Genomic DNA, 21,158 nt, shown 5'->3' with positions numbered 1-21,158 from the left:
TCTGAAACAGACAATGGTAAATTTTCCTCCAGTCCACCTGGAACGCAGTGCAAGAGCCTTTGATTGTTTTGCAGACCAGCGCTGAGAGACAAACCGGACACCATGGACTCCGCTGTTTATCCTTTCCCTTGAAGCATTGACAGAATTCCTTGTGTGCATATGTGCGTGCGTGTTTGCACGTATGCCCCCCCTCGGTTCTGACCTTCCCTCTTAACTGCTGGTTGATGTCTCCAGTGTTGGGATACAGCAAGGAGGCAATAATAAATGCTCTTGCCAACAATCTCCACGTCCCATGAATTAATCAAAGCCTGTCTGATGTCAGAGTGAATCATTCCTCACATCGAGTTGTTGTGTTTTATTCTAATTTTAATTCGTTGATTGATCCTAAAATGTTTATTGAAAACCGTTTTTAAAACAAATGTGTGTTTGCTTTGTGCCTCCATTGCTTTGTGTGCACAGGTTACCCGAGTTCCAGCAGAAGGTTGGAGGATGCTTTGGGAACCTAATGTCCCAAATGAAGAGTTTGTACCTCGCTTACTGTGCCAATCACCCCTGGGCTGTCCACGTCCTCACACAATTCAGGTATCTGATTGATCCTCGTGTCCAGGGCAGTAGACATTCCATTTCACAGGCCCCAAAATGTGCTAGGGATTTGGCAACATTGGGGGTAAGTGTTAAGATTTCACACTCCACCTCTGAACATCACCCAGTTGGAGCAGATTACATCTGGATGTACTGGTGTGCTGAGCATGTGTGCCATGCTCAGTACTTGTCTGTGCTTTAGTTTTGTCACAGGTTAATTTCCATATTCCGCCAACATTTGTATGGGTGATGCTCACTAAACCAGGCGTGACCTGCGGAGCTGGCGGCCTTCATAATAAAAACATATCAATGGAAATAATCTGATGGTGGGTCTTAAGAGTTCCAATCATGGGGCAGTGACTATCCTTTGGCAGCTTGTTCCATTGTGGGATTGGTCTTGGGAAGAAAGATTGTTGTTGCATTCTCTCGGGAAAAATGGGGCGGAATTCTCCGCTCCTGCGCCGGTTGGGAGAATCGCCTGGGTCGCCGAAATTTCCCGGTCCGATGCCCTCCCGCGATTCTCCCAAGCGGCGGGAACGGCCCCGTCGAGTTCTGCGCGGGTCGCAGGCCGGAGAATCGCCGGAGACACCCAAAATGGCGATTCTCCGGCACCCCCGCTATTCTCAGGCCCGGATGGGCTGAACGGCCAGGCCAAAACGGCGGGTTCCCCCCGGCGCCGTCGGGAACAGCGGGGAACGCTGGGGGAGCGGCCTGCGGGGGGGGGGGCTCAAATGAGGTCTGGCCCGCGATCGGTGCCCACCGATCGTCGGGCCGTCCTTTCTGAAGGAGGACCTCCTTCCTTCCGCAGCCCCGCAAGATCCGCCTGACATCTCCTTGCGGGGCGGACTCGGAGAGGACGGCAACCGCGCATGCGCGGGTGACGCCAGTTATGCGGCGCCGCCTTTACGCGGCGACAAGGTCTGGCGCGTGTGAATGACGCGGCCCCGCTCCTGGCCCATTATCGGGCCCTGAATCGGTCGGGATAGGGGCCGTTCCGTGCCGTCGTGAACCACAGGGCTAAATCACTGGCTTTGTCAGCAGACCAAGGCAGGCCAGCAACGCGGATTCAATTCCCATACCAGCCTCCCTGAAAAGGTGCCGGAATGTGGCGACTAGGGGCTTTTCACCGTAACTTCATTTGAAGCCTACTTGTGACAATAAGCGGTTTTCATTTCATTTGGGCAGCACGGTAGCAGCACGGTTCACAGCTCCAGGGTCCCAGGTTCGATTCCGGCTTGGGTCGCTGTCTGTGCGGAGTCTGCACATCCTCCCCGTGTGTGCGTGGGTTTCCTCCGGGTGCTCCGGTTTCCTCCCACAGTCCAAAGATGTGCAGGTTAGATGGATTGGCCATGCTAAATTGCCCTTAGTGTCCAAAATTGCCCTTAGTGTTGGGTGGGGTTACTGGGTTATGAGGATAGGGTGGAGGTGTCGACCTTGGGTAGGGTGCTCTTTCCAAGAGCCGGTGCAGACTCGATGGGCTGAATGGCCTCCTTCTGCACTGTAAATTCTATGATAATCTAAACACCTCAATACAACACCCTCAATCCTAAACACCTCCATAAAGCACCCCTCAATCCTAAACACCTCAATACAACACCCCTCAATCCTAAACACCTCAATACAACATCCCTCAATCCTAAACACCTCCATAAAACACCCCTCAATCCTAAACACCTCAATACAACATCCCTCAATACAACATCCCTCAATCCTAAACACCTCCATAAAACACCCCTCAATCCTAAACACCTCAATACAACACCCCTCAATCCTAAACACCTCAATACAACACCCCTCAATCCTAAACACCTCAATACAACACCCCCTCAATCATAAACACCTCAATGCAACACCCCTCAATCCTAAACACCTCCATAAAGCTCCCCTCAATCCTAAACACCTCAATACAACACCCCTCAATCCTAAACACCTCCATAAAGCACCCCTCAATCCTAAACACCTCAATACAACACTCCTCAATCCTAAATACCTCCATAAAACACCCCTCAATCCTAAACACCTCAATACAACACCCCTCAATCCTAAACACCTCAATACAACACCCCTCAATCCTAAACACCTCAATACAACACCCCTCAATCCTAAACACCTCAATGCAACACCCCTCAATTCTAAACACCTCCATAAAGCACCCCTCAATCCTAAACACCTCAATGCAACACCCCTCAATCCTAAACACCTCAATGCAACACCCCTCAATTCTAAACACCTCCATAAAGCACCCCTCAATCCTAAACACCTCAATACAACACCCCTCAATCCTAAACACCTCCATAAAACACCCCTCAATCCTAAACACCTCCATAAAGCTCCCCTCAATCCTAAACACCTCAATACAACACCCCTCAATCCTAAACACCTCCATAAAACACCCCTCAATCCTAAACACCTCAATACAACACCCCTCAATCCTAAACACCTCAATACAACACCCCTCAATCCTAAACACCTCCATAAAACACCCCTCAATCCTAAACACCTCAATACAACACCCCTCAATCCTAAACACCTCCATAAAACACCCCTCAATCCTAAACACCTCAATACAACACCCCTCAATCCTAAACACCTCAATACAACACCCCTCAATCCTAAACACCTCAATACAACATCCCTCAATCCTAAACACCTCCATAAAACACCCCTCAATCATAAACACCTCAATACAACACCCCTCAATCCTAAACACCTCCATAAAACACCCCTCAATACTAAACACCTCCATAAAACACCCCTCAATCCTAAACACCTCCATAAAACACCTCTCAATCCTAAACACCTCCATAAAACACCCCTCAATCCTAAACACCTCAATACAACACCCCTCAATCCTAAACACCTCAATACAACACCCCTCAATCATAAACACCTCAATACAACACCCCTCAATCCTAAACACCTCCATAAAACACCCCTCAATCCTAAACACCTCCATAAAACACCCCTCAATCCTAAACACCTCCATAAAACACCCCTCAATCCTAAACACCTCCATAAAACACCCCTCAATCCTAAACACCTCAATACAACACCCCTCAATCCTAAACACCTCAATACAACACCCCTCAATCCTAAACACCTCAATACAACACCCCCTCAATCATAAACACCTCAATGCAACACCCCTCAATCCTAAACACCTCAATACAGCACCCCTCAATCCTAAACACCTCAATACAACACCCCTCAATCCTAAACACCTCAATACAACACCCCTCAATCCTAAACACCTCCATAAAACACCCCTCAATCCTAAACACCTCAATACAACACCCCTCAATCCTAAACACCTCAATACAACACCCCTCAATCCTAAACACCTCCATAAAACACCCCTCAATCCTAAACACCTCAATACAACACCCCTCAATGCTCGACACCTCAATACAACACCCCTCAATGCTCGACACCTCTGTAAATCACCGTTACTCATCTTAATTTGAGAGAATTGCAGGGTTGAATGTCAGATTTTGGGGTATCTGGGTAATTGGCCCAATATTATTTTCTCTTCAGTGAGGAGTTGGGAGAATTTATGGAAATTAAAGGAGCAACGAGCCCCGGGATTCTCATGCTGACTACCAGCCTCAGCAAACCATTCATGCGGTTGGACAAGTACCCCACATTGCTGAAAGAACTGGAACGACACATGGAGGTAAGGAATTGTACCTGCTAATAACGGACAGCAGTGAAATGCTCCCTTCTCATCCTTCGTTACTCTGGGTTGTATCAGCACAGGATCCCGGTGAGATGCCGATTCAGGCATTGTTCTGTTTAAAGGTGCTCGCCCCTGTCCAATACAATATTGTTCATTTCAATTGGTGACAAATGAACAAGTGATTTCCTTATGTATCGTTCTGTCAGGTTTGCTTGTCTATGTATTACTTGCCCTATGGTTATGGTCTGTGTGTCTGGTAATGGAGATGAGTTCCAGGATGAGGTTTATGGTTCTAATTCCGAAGATTGCCAAGTCTGGCTTTCCAGGCGACTGATGTGTCCATTTGTCTCTCCCTGTAGGAATATCACCCAGATTGGCTTGATATTCAGAGGTCCATGAATGCTTTCCAGAGTCTCTCGGTAAGTGGAATTGTGTTGCAATCTCTTAAAAGCAAATTACTGCGGATGCTGGAATCTGAAACCAAAAGAGAAAATGCTGGAAAATCTCAGCAGGTCTGGCAGCATCTGCTGAGATTTTCCAGCATTTCCTCGTTTGGTTTGTAATCTGTTATTTGGCTGTACTTTCCGAAACCTACACGGATCGCTTTCTGTGTAAATGTATAAAGGTGTCATTTATTTCTCTGTTCTGTTGTTTTGTGAAATAATTCAAAATGAATGAAGAGATCTAAAAACTCCAATATGAAGCAGTCAACAGCTGAAATCCCCAGTCGATCAATCTGTTTCTTCAGAATAATTAAACTTAAAGTCCCAATCAGTCAGTTAAGTTTTGTAAAGACAATGCTTTCTGATCTTGTATTCACATTATCAAACTCGACTTCCATTTTAACACACCTGGTTCAGCCCAGTGCCCGCTGATTGTCTGGGCCTGCAGCTGAGCTCGCAGTGCAGCGGCGCGCGCGCGTGTGTGTGGTGTGTGTGTGTGTGTGTGTGTGTGTGTGTGTGTGCGCGCGTGTGTGTGTGTGTGTGTGTGTGTGTGTGCGCGCGCGTGTGTGTGTGTGTGTGTGCGTGTGTGTGTGTCTGTGTGTGTGTGTGTGTGTGTGTGTGTGGCAGGGGGGCGGTCATCTTTTTAATGTTGTACGGTGTGCTGGACACCCGATAGATGTACATTTACTTTTGTTCAATTAGTCACAGTGTCAAGAAGTGCGGAAAAAGAAGGAGCTGGAGCTTCAGATACTGACAGAAACGGTCCATGGTTGGGAAGGTGAAGATATCAGGTCTCTGGGAAACGTTATCTACATGTCACAGGTCACAGTGCAATGTGGAAATGAGGTAATCTTCCCTCCTTATGCTTTTCATCCTTTCATCAATACTGACCATTAAAATTTAAAGTTTCTCTCCCTTATTTGGATGATATTTTGGGGCCAGGCACCCTGCAGTCACTGACAAGAGAATGAGGGTCAGTCCCAGTGATATAGGCCTGACACTGCCCACACAGAAATAGCAGGCCCGGCCACAGGGGCCCAGCCTTCCTGGGAGGGGGCAGCCTTGCCCGCTGAGCCGCAAGGGACCAGCCACGGGGTCAGTCAACAGGGGACTTAGCCCTGTCGACCCCACCTCAGGGGTCCAGCCAAGGGGCCTGACAACAGGGGACCAGGCCCCGCCGACCCAGAAACAAGGGTGGTGACCACGGGGTCCTGACTACGGGGGGCCTGCTTGATGACAGGGAGGGAGACACAGTCCAGCCCTGACTGCTTGTCCATGGACGCACATGCCAGCCGTGATCACCCGTCCACAGGGGACCCGGTCCTTAACGCTTGGCAACTGGTGTCCAGTCCAGCCTTGACCGCCCGCCAACTGGCAAGCAGGCCCTGTGCCGCACATTCCGGCATGTTTGGTGATGGGGACCTGGCAACGAGGACCTGGTCTGTCCGACCACGTTTTCCCCACTTTCACTCCCGCATAAACAGAAATTTGGAGTTCAGGTCTACATCCTTGGTTTTGTTGGAGGTGAAAGGGGAGATGCTCCTTCCAACCCCCTCCGTTATTCAACTGAGGATAAAATGTTCACCAAGGTTTTTGAAAGCCCCTGTGAATTTCCAGCGCGCGGGGTGGGGGGCCCAAAAACCTTCACAACAAATCTTCATTTCCTTCCAGAGTCTCTGGGTGCTGAATCGGAAAGTCCTGATGTGCAAATCTTTCCAGCAATAGTTCATTCTGTCAGCTACACTGTTCCAATGTGGGGTTACAGTTGGGAAACTGCATTCGTGCGATTATTTTCAATTGATTTTCTTTCATTCAATTTTTCAGGAAAAGTGTGAGAGGTATTTTCTCCTGTTCCCACACGTTCTGCTCATGCTCTCTGCCAGTCCCAGGATGAGTGCTTTCATTTATCAGGTGAGAGGGAATCTCACTCATTACTTGAACATTGTAAGATCAGAAAATATTGGGGGCAGCGCGGTGGCGCAGTGGGTTAGCCGAGGTAATAATAATAATAATAATCGCTTATTGCCACAAGTAGGCTTCAATGAAGTTACTGTGAAAAGCCCCTAGTCGCCACATTCCGGCGCCTGTTCGGGGAGGCTGGTACGGGAATTGAACCCGCACTGCTGGCCTTGTTCTGCATCAGAAGCCACAGTTTAGCCCACTGTGCTAAACCAGCCCCAAAACCAGTCGAGAGGTCCCGGGTTCGATCCGGCCCTGGGTCATTGTCCGTGTGGAGTTTGCTCATTCTCCCCGTGTCTGCGCGGGTCTCACCCCCACAACCCAAAGATGTGCAGGGGAGGTGGATTGGCCGCGCTAAATTGCCCCATAATTGGGATAAATGAATTGGGTACACTAAATTAATTTTAACTGAAGAAAATACAGTGACATCAGTGTTCAAACCTTTAAGATGTTTGTCTAAAATTCATCTCCGCTGTCTGAATGGGCGCGATCTTGTAAATCAACACATGCATGCACCTTTAAAGGTGGTGTCTCAAACGGTTGGCAATCATTGCACTTCTTGACAGGACGCGAGGTATTAGTCCCATGACTTTTCGTCATTCCACCTTTGAGCTGCAATGGTAGAAACAGAGAAAGATAGAAAATAGAAAGAGGAGGAGGCCATTCGGCCCATCAAACCTGCTCCGCCATTTAATATGATCATGGCTGATTCCCCCCTCCCTCCGCCCCTCCCACAGTCCAAAGATGTGCAGGTTAGGTGGACTGGCCATGATAAATTACCCCTTAATGTCCAAAAGGTTAGGTAGGATTATGGGGATAGGGCAGGGGCCGAGTGGGATGCTCTTTCAGAGGGTCGGTGCAGGCTTGATGTGCGACTGGCCTCCTCCTGCACTGTAGGGATTCTATGAGGGATTCTGTGAGTGGAGTATACGAGGATCGGTGTGTGCCTGTGTGGCTCACTCCCACTCTCCGGGAGCTCACTCACCCTCACCCACTTTCAGTAGCTGTGTGTTTGTGGTGGTGAGAGTAAGTGAGAAACCAGAGTGAGGCAGACATGCTTACTCACCCACTCTCCCTCAGTCCGCCACCTACTCCACCATCCAATCCTGCACCCACTCCCCTGCCCAACCCTCCACCCACTCCCTCAACCTCGCCCTCACCCACCCTCGCCCTCACCCACCCTCCACCTCACCCACCCTCCCCCTCACCCACTCTCTCCCTCACCCACCCTCCCCCTCACCCACCCTCCCCCTCACCCACCCTCCCCCCTCACCCACCCTCCCCCTCACCCACCCTCTCCCTCACCCACCCTCCACCTCACCCCACCCTCCCCTCACCCACCCTCCACCTCACCCACCCTCCCCCTCACCCACCCTCCCCCTCACCCACCCTCCCCCTCACCCACCCTCCACCTCACCCACCCTCCCCCTCACCCACCCTCCCCCTCACCCACCCTCCCCCTCACCCACCCTCTCCCTCACCCACCCTCCACCTCACCCAACCTCCACCTCACCCAACCTCCACCTCACCCACCCTCCACCTCACCCACCCTCCCCCTCACCCACCCTCCCCCTCACCCACCCTCTCCCTCACCCACCCTCCACCTCACCCACCCTCCCCCTCACCCACCCTCCACCTCACCCACCCTCCCCCTCACCCACCCTCCCCCTCACCCACCCTCCCCCTCACCCACCCTCCACCTCACCCACCCTCCCCCTCACCCACCCTCCCCCTCACCCACCCTCCCCCTCACCCACCCCTCCCTCACCCACCCTCCACCTCACCCAACCTCCACCTCACCCAACCTCCACCTCACCCACCCTCCACCTCACCCACCCTCCACCTCACCCACCCCCCCCCTCACCCACCCTCCACCTCACCCACCCTCCACCTCACCCACCCTCCACCTCACCCACCCTCCACCTCACCCACCCCCCCCCTCACCCACCCTCCCCCTCACCCACCCTCTCCCTCACCCACCCTCCCCCTCACCCACCCTTCCCTCACCCACCCTCCCCCTCACCCACCCTCCATCTCACCCACCCTCCCCCTCACCCACCCTCTCCCTCACCCACCCTCTCCCTCACCCACCCTCTCCCTCACCCACCCTCCACCTCACCCACCCTCCACCTCACCCACCCTCCACCTCACCCAACCTCCACCTCACCCACCCTCCCTCTCACCCACCCTCCCCCTCACCCACCCTCCCCCTCACCCACCCTCCCCCTCACCCACCATCTCCCTCACCCACCCTCCCCCTCACCCACCCTCCATCTCACCCACCCTCCCCCTCACCCACCCTCTCCCTCACCCACCCTCTCCCTCACCCACCCTCTCCCTCACCCACCCTCCACCTCACCCACCCTCCACCTCACCCAACCTCCACCTCACCCACCCTCCCTCTCACCCACCCTCCCCCTCACCCACCCTCCCCCTCACCCACCCTCCCCCTCACCCACCCTCCCCCTCACCCACCCTCCCCCTCACCCACCCTCCACCTCACCCACCCTCCCCCTCACCCTCCCCCTCACCCACCCTCCCCCTCACCCACCCTCCCCCTCACCCACCCTCCCCCTCACCCACCCTCCCCCTCACCCACCCTCCCCCTCACCCACCCTCCCCCTCACCCACCCTCCACCTCACCCACCCTCCACCTCACCCACCCTCCACCTCACCCACCCTCCACCTCACCCACCCTCCACCTCACCCACCCTCGCACTCACCCACCCTCGCCCTCACCCACCCTCGCCCTCACCCGCCCTCGCCCTCACTCGCCCTCACCCACCCTCGCCCTCACCCACCCTCGCCCTCACCCACCCTCGCCCTCACCCACCCTCGCCCTCACCCACCCTCGCCCTCACCCACCCTCGCCCTCACCCACCCTCGCCCTCACCCACCCTCGCCCTCACCCACCCTCGCCCTCACCCACCCTCCCCCTCACCCACCCTCCCCCTCACCCACCCTCCACCTCACCCACCCTCCACCTCACCCACCCTCCACCTCACCCACCCTCCACCTCACCCACCCTCCACCTCACCCACCCTCCCCCTCACCCACCCTCCCCCTCACCCACCCTCCCCCTCACCCACCCTCCCCCTCACCCACCCTCCACCTCACCCACCCTCCACCTCACCCACCCTCCACCTCACCCACCCTCCACCTCACCCACCCTCCACCTCACCCACCCTCCCCCTCACCCACCCTCACCCACCCTCCCGTCCACCTCACCCACCCTCCACCTCACCCACCCTCCACCTCACCCACCCTCCACCTCACCCACCCTCCACCTCACCCACCCTCCACCTCACCCACCCTCCACCTCACCCACCCTCCCCCTCACCCACCCTCCCCCTCACCCACCCTCACCCACCCTCCACCTCACCCACCCTCCACCTCACCCACCCTCCCCCTCACCCACCCTCCCCCTCACCCACCCTCACCCACCCTCCCCTCCACCTCACCCACCCTCCACCTCACCCACCCTCCACCTCACCCAACCTCCACCTCACCCACCCTCCACCTCACCCACCCTCCACCTCACCAACCCTCCACCTCACCCACCCTCCACCTCACCCACCCTCCACCTCACCCACCCTCCACCTCACCCACCCTCCCCCTCACCCACCCTCCACCCTCACCCACCCTCCCCTCCACCTCACCCACCCTTTCCCTCTGGGAAGCCAGAAAGGTCTGGGCACAAATCCCCTCAACACCGACTGCCGACCCCCCCTCAACACCCACTGCCGACCCCCCCTCAACACCCACTGCCGACCCCCCCCTCAACACCCACTGCCGACCCCCCTCAACACCCACTGCCGACCCCCCCCTCAACACCCACTGCCGATCCCCCCTCAACACCCACTGCCGACCCTCCCTCAACACCCACTGCCGACCCCCCCCTCAACACCCACTGCCGACCCCCCCCTCAACACCCACTGCCGACCCCCCCCCTCAACACCCACTGCCGACCCCGCCTCAACACCCACTGCCGATCCCCCCTCAACACCCACTGCCGACCCTCCCTCAACACCCACTGCCGACCCCCCCTCAACACCCACTGCCGACCCCCCCCTCAACACCCACTGCCGCCCCCCCCCCCTCAACACCCACTGCCGCCCCCCCCCCTCAACACCCACTGCCGACCCCCCCTCAACACCCACCTCTGTGAAACTCCTCGGGATGTTTCCTGTATTAAAAGGGCCCAGTACCAATTTGTTAATGTAGTTGTGATTATTAGAGGTTATAGATGATCGTTGAACATCCCTGATTTCAATAGCTTCACAATTGATGGCCTTGCTTTCAGCTGCCTGGGACCCTGAGCTCTGTAATTCACTCCTTTTCTCCTTTCTGTTTTTGACACATTTTTCCAATTAAGGGGCAATTTAGCGCGGTCAATCCACCTACCCTGCACATCTTTGGGTTGTGAGGGTGAGACCCACACAGACACGGGGAGAATGTGCAAACTCCACATCGGCAGTGATCCGGGGCCGGGATCGAATCCGGGTCCTCGGCGCCGTGAGGCAGCAGTGCTAAGCACTGTGCCACCATGCCGCCCGCCCTTTCTGATGCTCCTTAAATCTGACTTCTTTGACCGAGCTTTTGGCCATTTACCTGAAGTATCTCTTCAAATGGCTCGCTGTCGCATTGTTTTCTAATGTCCCTGTGAAGCATCTCGAAATGATTCATTAGGTTAAAGGTTGTAAACAAGAGTTGTTACAAGTTATAAAAATGATTATTACAGGTTGTAAATGTTGCTGATATGAGCTAGTGGAGAGAATGACGATGGATATTTGCAATGTAAATGGTGAATTCTCAACTTTATCTGGTTATTAGGGAAAGTTGCCATTAACCGGACTTATGGTCACCAGGTTAGACGACAGTGATGCTGACAAGAACACCTTTGAAATTACTGGTGAGTTATTAGCTTAATTTAAGGTTTCTGTTATCCTAGACTTACAAACAGTACACAGAATCCACCTGTATGTTAACCTATCTTTTCTTGTTCTGCTTTGCTTGCAGGAAGTATGATTGAACGAATTTTGGTATCCTGTTCCAGCTACCAGGATTTGCAAGAGTGGGTGGATCATCTTCAGAAGCAAACTAAAACGCCCAGTGTGGGGATTGCTGTGGTCAGACAGCAGTCTGTGCCGTGCCACACAGTAAGAGAAAGGGACAACTAACTGAGACTGTAGCCGAGCACGAAGTGACAGCTGTGTGTGGCAGAGAGTGGGGCGAGCGGGACATTGCAAAATTGCACCCTGCTGGGATTCTATCTGCGATAGAAATTAATGGAAATAATTGTTTTCTGTCTTGGGTATCAATCCCTAACACCAGTTTTACATTGGGTGGCAAGTTACCAATCTCTCCCAATGAGCCCCGTCTGACATAATAGTCAGTTCTATCGAATGGGCTTCATGTTGCATTGAGCATGTCTTGTATTAGACTAGACCCGTTTTTCCTCGCGTATAAAAGATTAGGGTGTGATGTAATTAAGGTATTTAGGATGATTGACAGAGTTGAGAGGGTTGACAGAAACTATTTGCTGTGGTAGGGTTTGTGGGGAGTGTCCAGAACAAGCGGGCAGAACTTTAAAATTAGAGCAAGGCTGTTTAGTGACGATGTCGGGAAACACTCGTGGGAGTGGAAATCTGGACCTTTCACCACATAAAGGTGTTAAGGCAGTTGAAAATTTAAAAACGTATTTGATATATATTTTGCTGAGTAAAGGTATTATGGAGCCATGGTGTGTAGATCAGAGTTAAGACACATCAGCCATAATCTCACCGAATGGTGGAAATGATTCAAGGGGCTGAACGGTCTCCTCGTGTTTGGATGTTCTCTCTCGTGGCCTGTTCAATATTTACACCTGAACCAACATCACTAAAACAGATCATCTGGTCTTTTCTCTTCTTGATTTTAGTGGGGTCCTGGTTGCCGCGTATACTACTTTAATCCAGTGGTAACATTTCAAAAGCCCTCAAATGGCTTAAAGTGCTTTGGTCCATCTTAAGGTTGTGAAAGGTGCGATAAAAATGCAAGCCGATCTCTATTCCCAATTGAACAACAAGACAGGAAAACATACAGCTCTCAATCCATCCTACATCCCAATGGCACAGAATAATACTTGCTTTCCAGAACAGATTTGGCTCCTGTTATAACCCCTTCAGACTCTGGCTGGATAGCTTCAAAAAGCTGTTTCAACTGGTTTGTTTCAGCTTTCCGCTTGTCTTCAGACAAGTCTGCTCTGTTATAAATACTATTACACTTTTTAAAAAACTATCCTACTGTGAGAGCAAAAGACTTTACACATTCCGGCGCCTGTTCGGGGACACCGAGGGAGAATTCAGAATGTCTAATTCACCTAACAGCACGTCTTTCGGGACTTGTGGGAGGAAACCGGAGCACCCGGAGGAAACCCACGCAGACACGGGGAGAACATGCAGACTCCGCACAGACAGTGACCCAAGCTGGAATGGAACCCGGGTCCCTGGTGCTGTGAAGCAACAGTGCTAACCACTGTGCTACCGCGCAGCCCTTTCAGTCTGGACTCTGCCCAGCAGTCCCCATTGGTATGGGCTCCATTCGCCCCCCCCCCCTTCTAATTGGAGACTGTTCAGTTTGAAGGGCTAGTGAGGACGGAATAGAACATTCCAGCGCAGCACAGGCCCTTCGGCCCTCGATGTTGCGCCGACCTGTGAAACCACTCTGAAGCCCATCTACACTATTCCCTTATCGTCCATATGTCTATCCAATGACCATTTGAATGCCCTTAGTATTGGCGAGTCCACTACTGTTGCAGGCAGGGCATTCCACACCCTTACTACTCTCTGAGTAAAGAACCTACCTCTGACATCTGTCTTATATCTATCTCCCCTCAATTTAAAGCTATGTCCCCTCGTGCTAGACATCACCATCCGAGGAAAAAGGCTCTCACTGTCCACCCTATCCAATCCTCTGATCATCTTGTATGCCTCAATTAAGTCACCTCTTATCCTTCTTCTCTCTAACGAAAACAGCCTCAAGTCCCTCAGCCTTTCCTCATAAGATCTTCCCTCCATACCAGGCAACATTCTGGTAAATCTCCTCTGCACCCTTTCCAATGCTTCCACGCCCTTCCTATAATGCGGCGACCAGAATTGCACGCAATACTCCAAATACGGCCGCACCAGAGTTTTGTACAGCTGCAACATGACCTCATGGCTCCGAAACTCAATCCCTCTACCAATAAAAGCTAACACACCGTACGCCTTCTTAACAACCCTCTCAACCTGGGTGGCAACTTTCAGGGATCTATGTACATGGACACCGAGATCTCTCTGCTCATCCACACTGCCAAGAATCTTACCATTAGCCCAGTACTCTGTCTTCCTGTTGTTCCTTCCAAAATGAATCACCTCACACTTTTCTGAATTAAACTCCATTTGCCACCTCTCAGCCCAGCGCTGCAGCTTATTTATGTCCCTCTGTAACTTGTAACATCCGTCCACACTGTCCACAACTCCACCGACTTTAGTGTCATCTGCAAATTTACTCACCCATCCTTCTACGCCCTCCTCCCAGTCATTTATAAAAATGACAAACAGCAGTGGCCCTGAAACAGATCCTTGTGGTACACCACTAGTAACTGGACTCCAGTCTGAACATTTCCCATCAACCACCACCCTTTGTCTTCTTCCAGCTAGCCAATTTCTGATCCAAACTGCTAAATCACCCTGAATCCCATGCCTCCGTATGTTCTGCAGTAGCCTAGCGTGGGGAACCTTATCAAACACTTTACTGAAATCCATATACACCACATCAACTGCTTTACCCTCATCCACCTGTTTGGTCACCTTCTCGAAGAACTCAATAAGGTTTGTGAGGCACGACCTACCCTTCACAAAACAGTGTTGACTATCTCTAATCAAATTATTCCTTTCCAGATGATTATACATCCTATCTCTTATAAAGCTTTCCAAGATTTTGCCCACAACAGAAGTAAGGCTCACTGGTCTATAGTTACCAGGGTTGTCTCTACTCCCCTTCTTAAACAAGGGGACAACATTTGCTATCCTCCAGTCTTCTGGCACTATTCCTGTAGACAAAGATGACTTAAAGATCAAAGCCAAAGGCTCAGCAATCTCCTCCCTAGCTTCCCAGAGAATCCTAGGATAAATCCCATCCGGCCCAGGGGACTCATCTATTTTCACACTTTCCAGAATTGCTAACACCTCCTCCTGATGAACCTCAAGCCCTTCTAGTCCAGTAGCCTGAATCTCAGTATCCTCCTCGACAACATTGTCTTTTTTCTGTGTGAATACTGACGAAAAATATTCATTTAGCACCTCCTATCTCCTCGGACTCCAAGCACAACTTCCCACTACTGTCCTTGACTGGCCCTACTCTTACCCTAGTCATTCGTTTATTCCTGACATATCTATAGAAAGCTTTAGGGTTGTCCTTGATCCTACCTGCCAAGGACTTCTCATGTCCCCTCCTGGCTCTTAGCTCTCTCTTTAGGTCCTTCCTAGCTAACTTGTAACTCTCGAGCACCCTAACTGAACCTTCATGTCTCATCTTTACATAAGTCTCCTTCTTCCTCTTGACAAGTGTTTCGACTGCTTTAGTAAACCACGGTTCCCTCGCCCGACCACTTCTTCCCTGCCTGACAGGTACATACTTATCAAGGAATGGAACATGGGGCTACAGCCTGTGAGGAGAGATGCTTGAACAAACTGTTTCAAACACGGGAATAAGGAATGGGTATTTTGATTCTCCAGAACTGAAGCAATGGTTCCCAATAACTTGCTTTTTGTGTTCTGTCGACAGCTTCCACTACATCCTGTGACACCTATCAACAAACATTCTGATGGCTATCCGATATCTGTGACTCCTTCCTATCATACTCTTCCTCACCCCTCCCTGCACGGGACCTCACACAGCTCTCTGTGCTGGGGACCTCTGGAACCACTCAAAATGCCAAAGCCTTGGAGTTTGAGCTGCCTCCGCCCTGCAGCCCCGTTGAAACCTTCAGCTGCTCTGTGTTACAAGGAGGTTGGTCTTCAGTTTTTCAACATCCCACCCAAAACTTGTGATAGATTTCACTCTGAGCGGCCTGCATGCTTTTCACAATATTAGATTGTTGAAATTGACGTGCAGTTAAAATTCCCGCGATTATTCACAAATGTCAGTACACCCAAATCAGGCTGTCCGTTTGGCACAGGTCAATCCAAGTTTCTAACTATTATCTTCCAATTCTATCTTCCTCCGGTACATCCAATCATCTTCAAACTCACAAACAATACAACCCAGGATCTGTTATTTTATGACGATGTTTTCTTGTGTTTTGTGCAGGACCTCAGCAAAAGTCCCAAGACCATGAAGAAACTGCTTCCCAAACGGAAACCGGAAAGGAAAGCATCCGATGAGGAAGTTGCCTTGAGGAAAAGTAGGTTTGGCATTCAGCTGTGGTCCCTGCTCTGTCTCTGCCCATAGCCTTTGTTACTTTCCCATTTTCTGTACCTGACTTTACCTGTGCGTAACCAATTGTCGGCGAACAGGAAGAGACTGGAAACATTTTTAAGAAAGGAAGGTTGTGCGAAGTAATGAGAGTTGGATTGGAGTGCACCAGTTGTAGATTGTGTTACTTAGAAAGGTAATGCAGAATTCATTGATGTATAGTTAGTCCAAATGCTAAACATCTGACACATTGGCACAGTGGTTAGCACTGCTGCCTCAGAGCGCCAGGAACCAGAGTTCAATTCCGGGTCACTGTCTGCGTGGAGTTTGTGCATTTTCTTCCCGTGTGTGCGTGGGTTTCCTCCGGGTGCGCCGGCTTCCTCCCACAGTCCAAAGATGTGCAGGGTAAGTGGATTTGCCATGCTAAATTGCCCTTAGTGGGGTTACTGGGTTACAGGGATAGGGTTGGGGAATGGGGCTAGGGTAGATCTGTTCAAAGGCCATCCTATTTAGCACAGTGATTTTTCATAGAATTTACAGTGCAGAAGGAGGCCATTCGGCCCATCGAGTCTGCACTGTCTCTTGGAAAGAGCACCCTACCCAAGGTCCACACCTCCACCCTATCCCCATAACCCAGTAACCCCACCCAACACTAAGGGCAATTTTGGACACTTAAGGGCAATTTATCATGGCCAATCCACCTAACCTGCACATCTTTGGACTGTGGGAGGAAACCGGAGCACCCGGAGGAAACCCACGCAGACACGGGGAGGACGTGCAGACTCCGCACAGACAGTGACCCAAGCCGGAATCGAACCTGGGACCCTGGAGCTGTGAAGCAACTGTGCTAACCACAATGCTGCTGTGCTGCCCATGTACTCTTTCCAAGGGCCGGTGCAGACTCGATGGGCCGAATGACCTCCTGCACTGTTGCAATTCTATGATTTGTCAAGCAAAAATCTTCCCACTAACTAACAGGTCTGATCTCCATCTTCTGTCGATTGCCACTTCTGTTCCATGAGATCACCTGAGGAAGGAGCAGCGCTCCGAAAGCTAGTGATTTCAGATAAACCTGTTGGACTTTAACCCGGTGTTGTAAGACTTCTTACAACATATATAGGCAGAGACGCAATTGCAAGATAATTACAGGTTGGAATGTGAGTCTTTACAGGTAAACAATTTTACAGGAACAGACAGTGTGAGTGGAGTGAGGGCTAATCACAGGTAATCGAGGTGTGAATTGTCTCAAGTCAGACAGTCAGTCGGATTCTGCAGACCTGGGCAGTATGGTGGGGGGTCCCGGGCAGTATGGTGGGGGGTCCCGGGCAGTATGGTGGGGGTTCCCGGGCAGTATGGTGGGGGGTCCCGGGCAGTATGGTGGGGGGTAACGGGCAGTATGGTGGGGGTCCCAGGCAGTATGGTGGGGGTCCCGGGCAGTATGGTGGGGGTTCCCGGGCAGTATGGTGGGGGTTCCCGGGCAGTATGGTGGGGGTTCCCGGGCAGTATGGTGGGGGTCCCAGGCAGTATGGTGGGGGTTCCCAGGCAGTATGGTGGGGGTTCCCGGGCAGTATGGTGGGGGTTCCCGGGCAGTATGGTGGGGGTTCCCGGGCAGTATGGTGGGGGTTCCCGGGCAGTATGGTGGGGGTTCCCGGGCAGTATGGTGGGGGTTCCCTGGAATGTGACAGGAACCGAATCCTGGTTGAGGCCGTCCTCATGCGCCCTCAACCCCAGTCACACTGTCTGTTCCTGTAAAGACTTGCTTACCTGTATAGACCCACATTGTAACCATTCTTCACATTCCAACCTGTAATTATCTTGTAATTGTGTCTCTCCCATATAAGCTGTGATTGTGAATCTGCCTCCACTTCACCCGATGAAGGAGCAGCGCTCCGAAAGCTTGTGATTTCAGATGAACTTGTTGGACTTTAACCTGGTGTTGTGAGACTTCTTACTATTTCCTTTCTGAGATAACCTCATCCATGAGATTCACCTCCTGCTCCCTTGACCTCCTTCCCTGTGACCTTACAGTGTCACCCTTGGCTCAGTTGCAGAGCCCTCGCCCTAGAATTCAAGTCTGTGCGGAGTCTGCACACTCTCCCGTGCCTGCGTGGGTTTCCCCCGAGTGCTCCTGTTTCCTCCCACGGCCGAAAGATGTGCAGGTTAGGTGGATTGACCATGATAAATTGCCCCTTAGTATCCAACAGTAGAGGTAACAGGGTGCAGGGAGGTAGGGTGGGTAGGGGTAACAGGGTGCAGGGAGGTAGGGTGGGTAGGGGTAACTGGGTGCAGGGGAGGTAGGGTGGGTAGGGGTAACTGGGTGCAGGGGAGGTAGGGTGGGTAGGGGTAACTGGGTGCAGGGGAGGTAGGGTGGGTAGGGGTAACTGGGTGCAGGGGAGGTAGGGTGGGTAGGGGTAACTGGGTGCAGGGGAGGTAGGGTGGGTAGGGGTAACTGGGTGCAGGGGTAGGGTGCTTTTTCAGAGTATCAGTGCAGACTCGATCAGCCGAATGGCTTCCTTCTGCAGTGCAGGGATTCTATGATGAAGTCCCGCTCAAGGCAACCACTCCCACGCAGTATTGAGGAATCTGATCCAATAGAAAAATAAATGGGAGAAGTATTACATGTTTTTCCATTGACAAAGCTTATTTGATCTCAATGATGTAGCAATAAAGTACTGATCGCAATGATATGACTGTGGGAGGGAGAGACTGAGAGATGGGCAGGGCTGGGTGCTGCCTGGTCCTCATTGTGGTGTACAGTCTCAGAAGGGGGAGCCCACCGCCCTAATTGGGGTGTTGACCCACCGTTTGGGAACTGGTGGTGTATGGTAAGGGTGCCTCCCATTGATATCCCTCGCGTCTTGTGAAAAGGATTTGGTCTCAAACACCTACCTTTGGATATGGCTTTAGCGAGCTGCTGTTCGCTAAAATTCATCTTTAACTTTTGTCAGATGGAAGGTGAATAATTCGAAGCCAAAAAAAAAATTCAGGATCACCACTTTGCAAACTAGCGACTTTCTGAAAATATCAGCCTTTGCGACTGGAGATGCTAGTGTTTGCAACATTTTCTATTTCTCATTCAGATGTCCAGCAAAGGTAGTCGTTTGCTCTTGTATTACTGTTTTGTGCCTGTGTGTTTAGGAGAATTGTTGTTTTTATTAATCAGGCACAGCAGCCCTTGAAGAAGATACACAGATCTTGAAAGTTATTGAAGCGTACTGCACGAGTGCGAAAACCCGGCAAACTCTGAACTCAAGTAAGTGAAAAGCAACTTTACTCTGTGGAACGAACCTTTATTTAGAATTACTCTAAATTGTTTAATTCTTCTGAATTTCAGTATTGTTTTCCAGAAATTACGAAATATTTTGTTGCAGGATCTCCAAAATAGTGCAGTTTATGTGAGATCGGTTCACAAACGGAAAAAATAACCAACTCTCATTTCCTCCACCCCAGTATGAAGTGAATGTTGAGGGAAGTACCCCTGAACACTGAAACCTTTTAAAACAAAACAATCACCCCTGGAAATACTCGATTTCTCCCTGTCACATTCAATTAAACTTTAAAGTCAGATTAGATATTGAATTATAGGATCGTTATAAAAGTTTTTGTTCATTGTTCAAATGTCAAAAGACCGTCTTTCTAAAGATTAAGGCAGAAGTTGGAATGTTGAAGAGTGGAAATCATGATTGCAGTGAATCAGGACAGACTGAGAGTTTAAAACAGAATGCACAGCTTATCCTGAAAGCTCATTCATATTCTTACTAAATGCCTGTCCATTCCACATTTAGTTAATCTCGTCAAATTCAGTCACCTCCCTGTGCAATCCATTCAAAACACTCTGCAATCTCAGTGCAGTAGTTTGATCTGATCTGTCCTTTCTTCACTCTGATATCCTGATTTTGGCAGTGTGTTACAGAATCCAACAACAAGTAGGACTAATCAGTGATTGCAGACACTTTGGGGATTTTCTGAATCTGTGCTCCTGACACATTGTTGCCTGGCAGTGAGCATGAAACCGCGATGATACAGTGGACGTCCTCGGCATGGCGCCCTCTACATTCAAAGCTGTTGTCCAGCAGGAGCAGCATCTTTCACAAGCACAGCTTTAGAAAATCACCCCTTATAACTCAATGTGAGAGGGTGTCGGATTGCCACTCTTCACCTCATCGCAAACAGCCTGCTGTTTTATACACATCATGTTATTTAAATTTGAGCGTATGTTTGACGTAAAGAATCATGAAGATATCAATTGCAGCAGTTTGGTAATTAACTCACGAAAATTGTTTCACTATCGTTTGGAAATCAGCTTGAAAGTGAAGGGCGAATAATCATTCCAAATTGAAGCTTTTAAAAATTAAATCCATAAATGGTTTGAAGAACTGCCTACAGTTTATGAATAAAGGACAATTTTTACTTTGGTGATTGTTAATGTGTGTTTTGAAGCTAAATGACAGAGGTAGAGGTGATGCCATTCAGCTGCTGTTCTGTCGTCGAGTTGGATTCTGTTTGATCGGTACCTCAGTTCCATCAACCTACCCTACCCCCATATCTCGTGATGCGTTTACCCAACAAAAATCCATCGATCGCAGTCTGGAAAATTCTCGTTAATCCGCAGCGTCCACAGCTTTTTGGGGAAGACTTCCAGATCCCACTGCCTTTAATCTGAAGAACTGCTTCCTGGTGTCACCTTGTTGTGTGGGAATCAGGCCTCTTCGTTCCGCTGTATTAATTGTGATATTTGATAATGATAAAGGAACGTTGACAGCATAACCAGAATACTGACAAATAAATATAAATGCCACGGAATGGCCTGACAGTGCCATATTTAGCTATATTTCAATTTTTTGGTTGGTATTTAATGTTGAGACCAAGTTTGAAACTTTAAAAAAATAAATTTAGAGTACCCAATTCGTTTTTTCCCATTAAGGGGTAATTTAGCGCGGCCAATCCACCTACCCTGCACATCTTTGGGTTGTGAGGGTGAGACCCACGCAAACACGGGGAGAATGTGCAAACTCCACACGGACAGTGACCCAGGGCCGGGATCGAACCTGGGACCTCGG

The 21,158-nt window shown here is 50.8% G+C and overlaps 1 protein-coding gene across 4 annotated transcripts in view; it reads left to right on the top strand.

The window, feature by feature from the left end:
- The window catches only part of arhgef7b (Rho guanine nucleotide exchange factor (GEF) 7b), a 169,743-nt gene that overhangs the window by 102,748 nt on the left and 45,837 nt on the right, over positions 1-21,158 (top strand). For 3 of the 4 annotated variants that reach the window (XM_072475991.1, XM_072475990.1, XM_072475993.1), the window contains 10 exons: positions 460-582; positions 4,117-4,255; positions 4,618-4,677; positions 5,404-5,547; positions 6,526-6,612; positions 11,494-11,572; positions 11,680-11,819; positions 15,469-15,693; positions 15,994-16,087; positions 19,262-19,351. In XM_072475991.1, coding sequence (XP_072332092.1) covers positions 460-582; positions 4,117-4,255; positions 4,618-4,677; positions 5,404-5,547; positions 6,526-6,612; positions 11,494-11,572; positions 11,680-11,819; positions 15,469-15,693; positions 15,994-16,087; positions 19,262-19,351 — 1,181 coding nt within the window. The remainder of the gene's footprint in view (positions 1-459; positions 583-4,116; positions 4,256-4,617; positions 4,678-5,403; positions 5,548-6,525; positions 6,613-11,493; positions 11,573-11,679; positions 11,820-15,468; positions 15,694-15,993; positions 16,088-19,261; positions 19,352-21,158) is intronic. The other variant, XM_072475992.1, reaches the window with a different exon arrangement.

The sequence above is a fragment of the Scyliorhinus torazame genome, chromosome 15 (assembly GCF_047496885.1).
Source record: "Scyliorhinus torazame isolate Kashiwa2021f chromosome 15, sScyTor2.1, whole genome shotgun sequence".
NCBI lineage: Eukaryota > Metazoa > Chordata > Chondrichthyes > Carcharhiniformes > Scyliorhinidae > Scyliorhinus > Scyliorhinus torazame.
The sequence above is the reverse complement of the archived record's forward strand: the minus strand, read 5'-3'. Positions and strand labels throughout refer to the sequence as shown.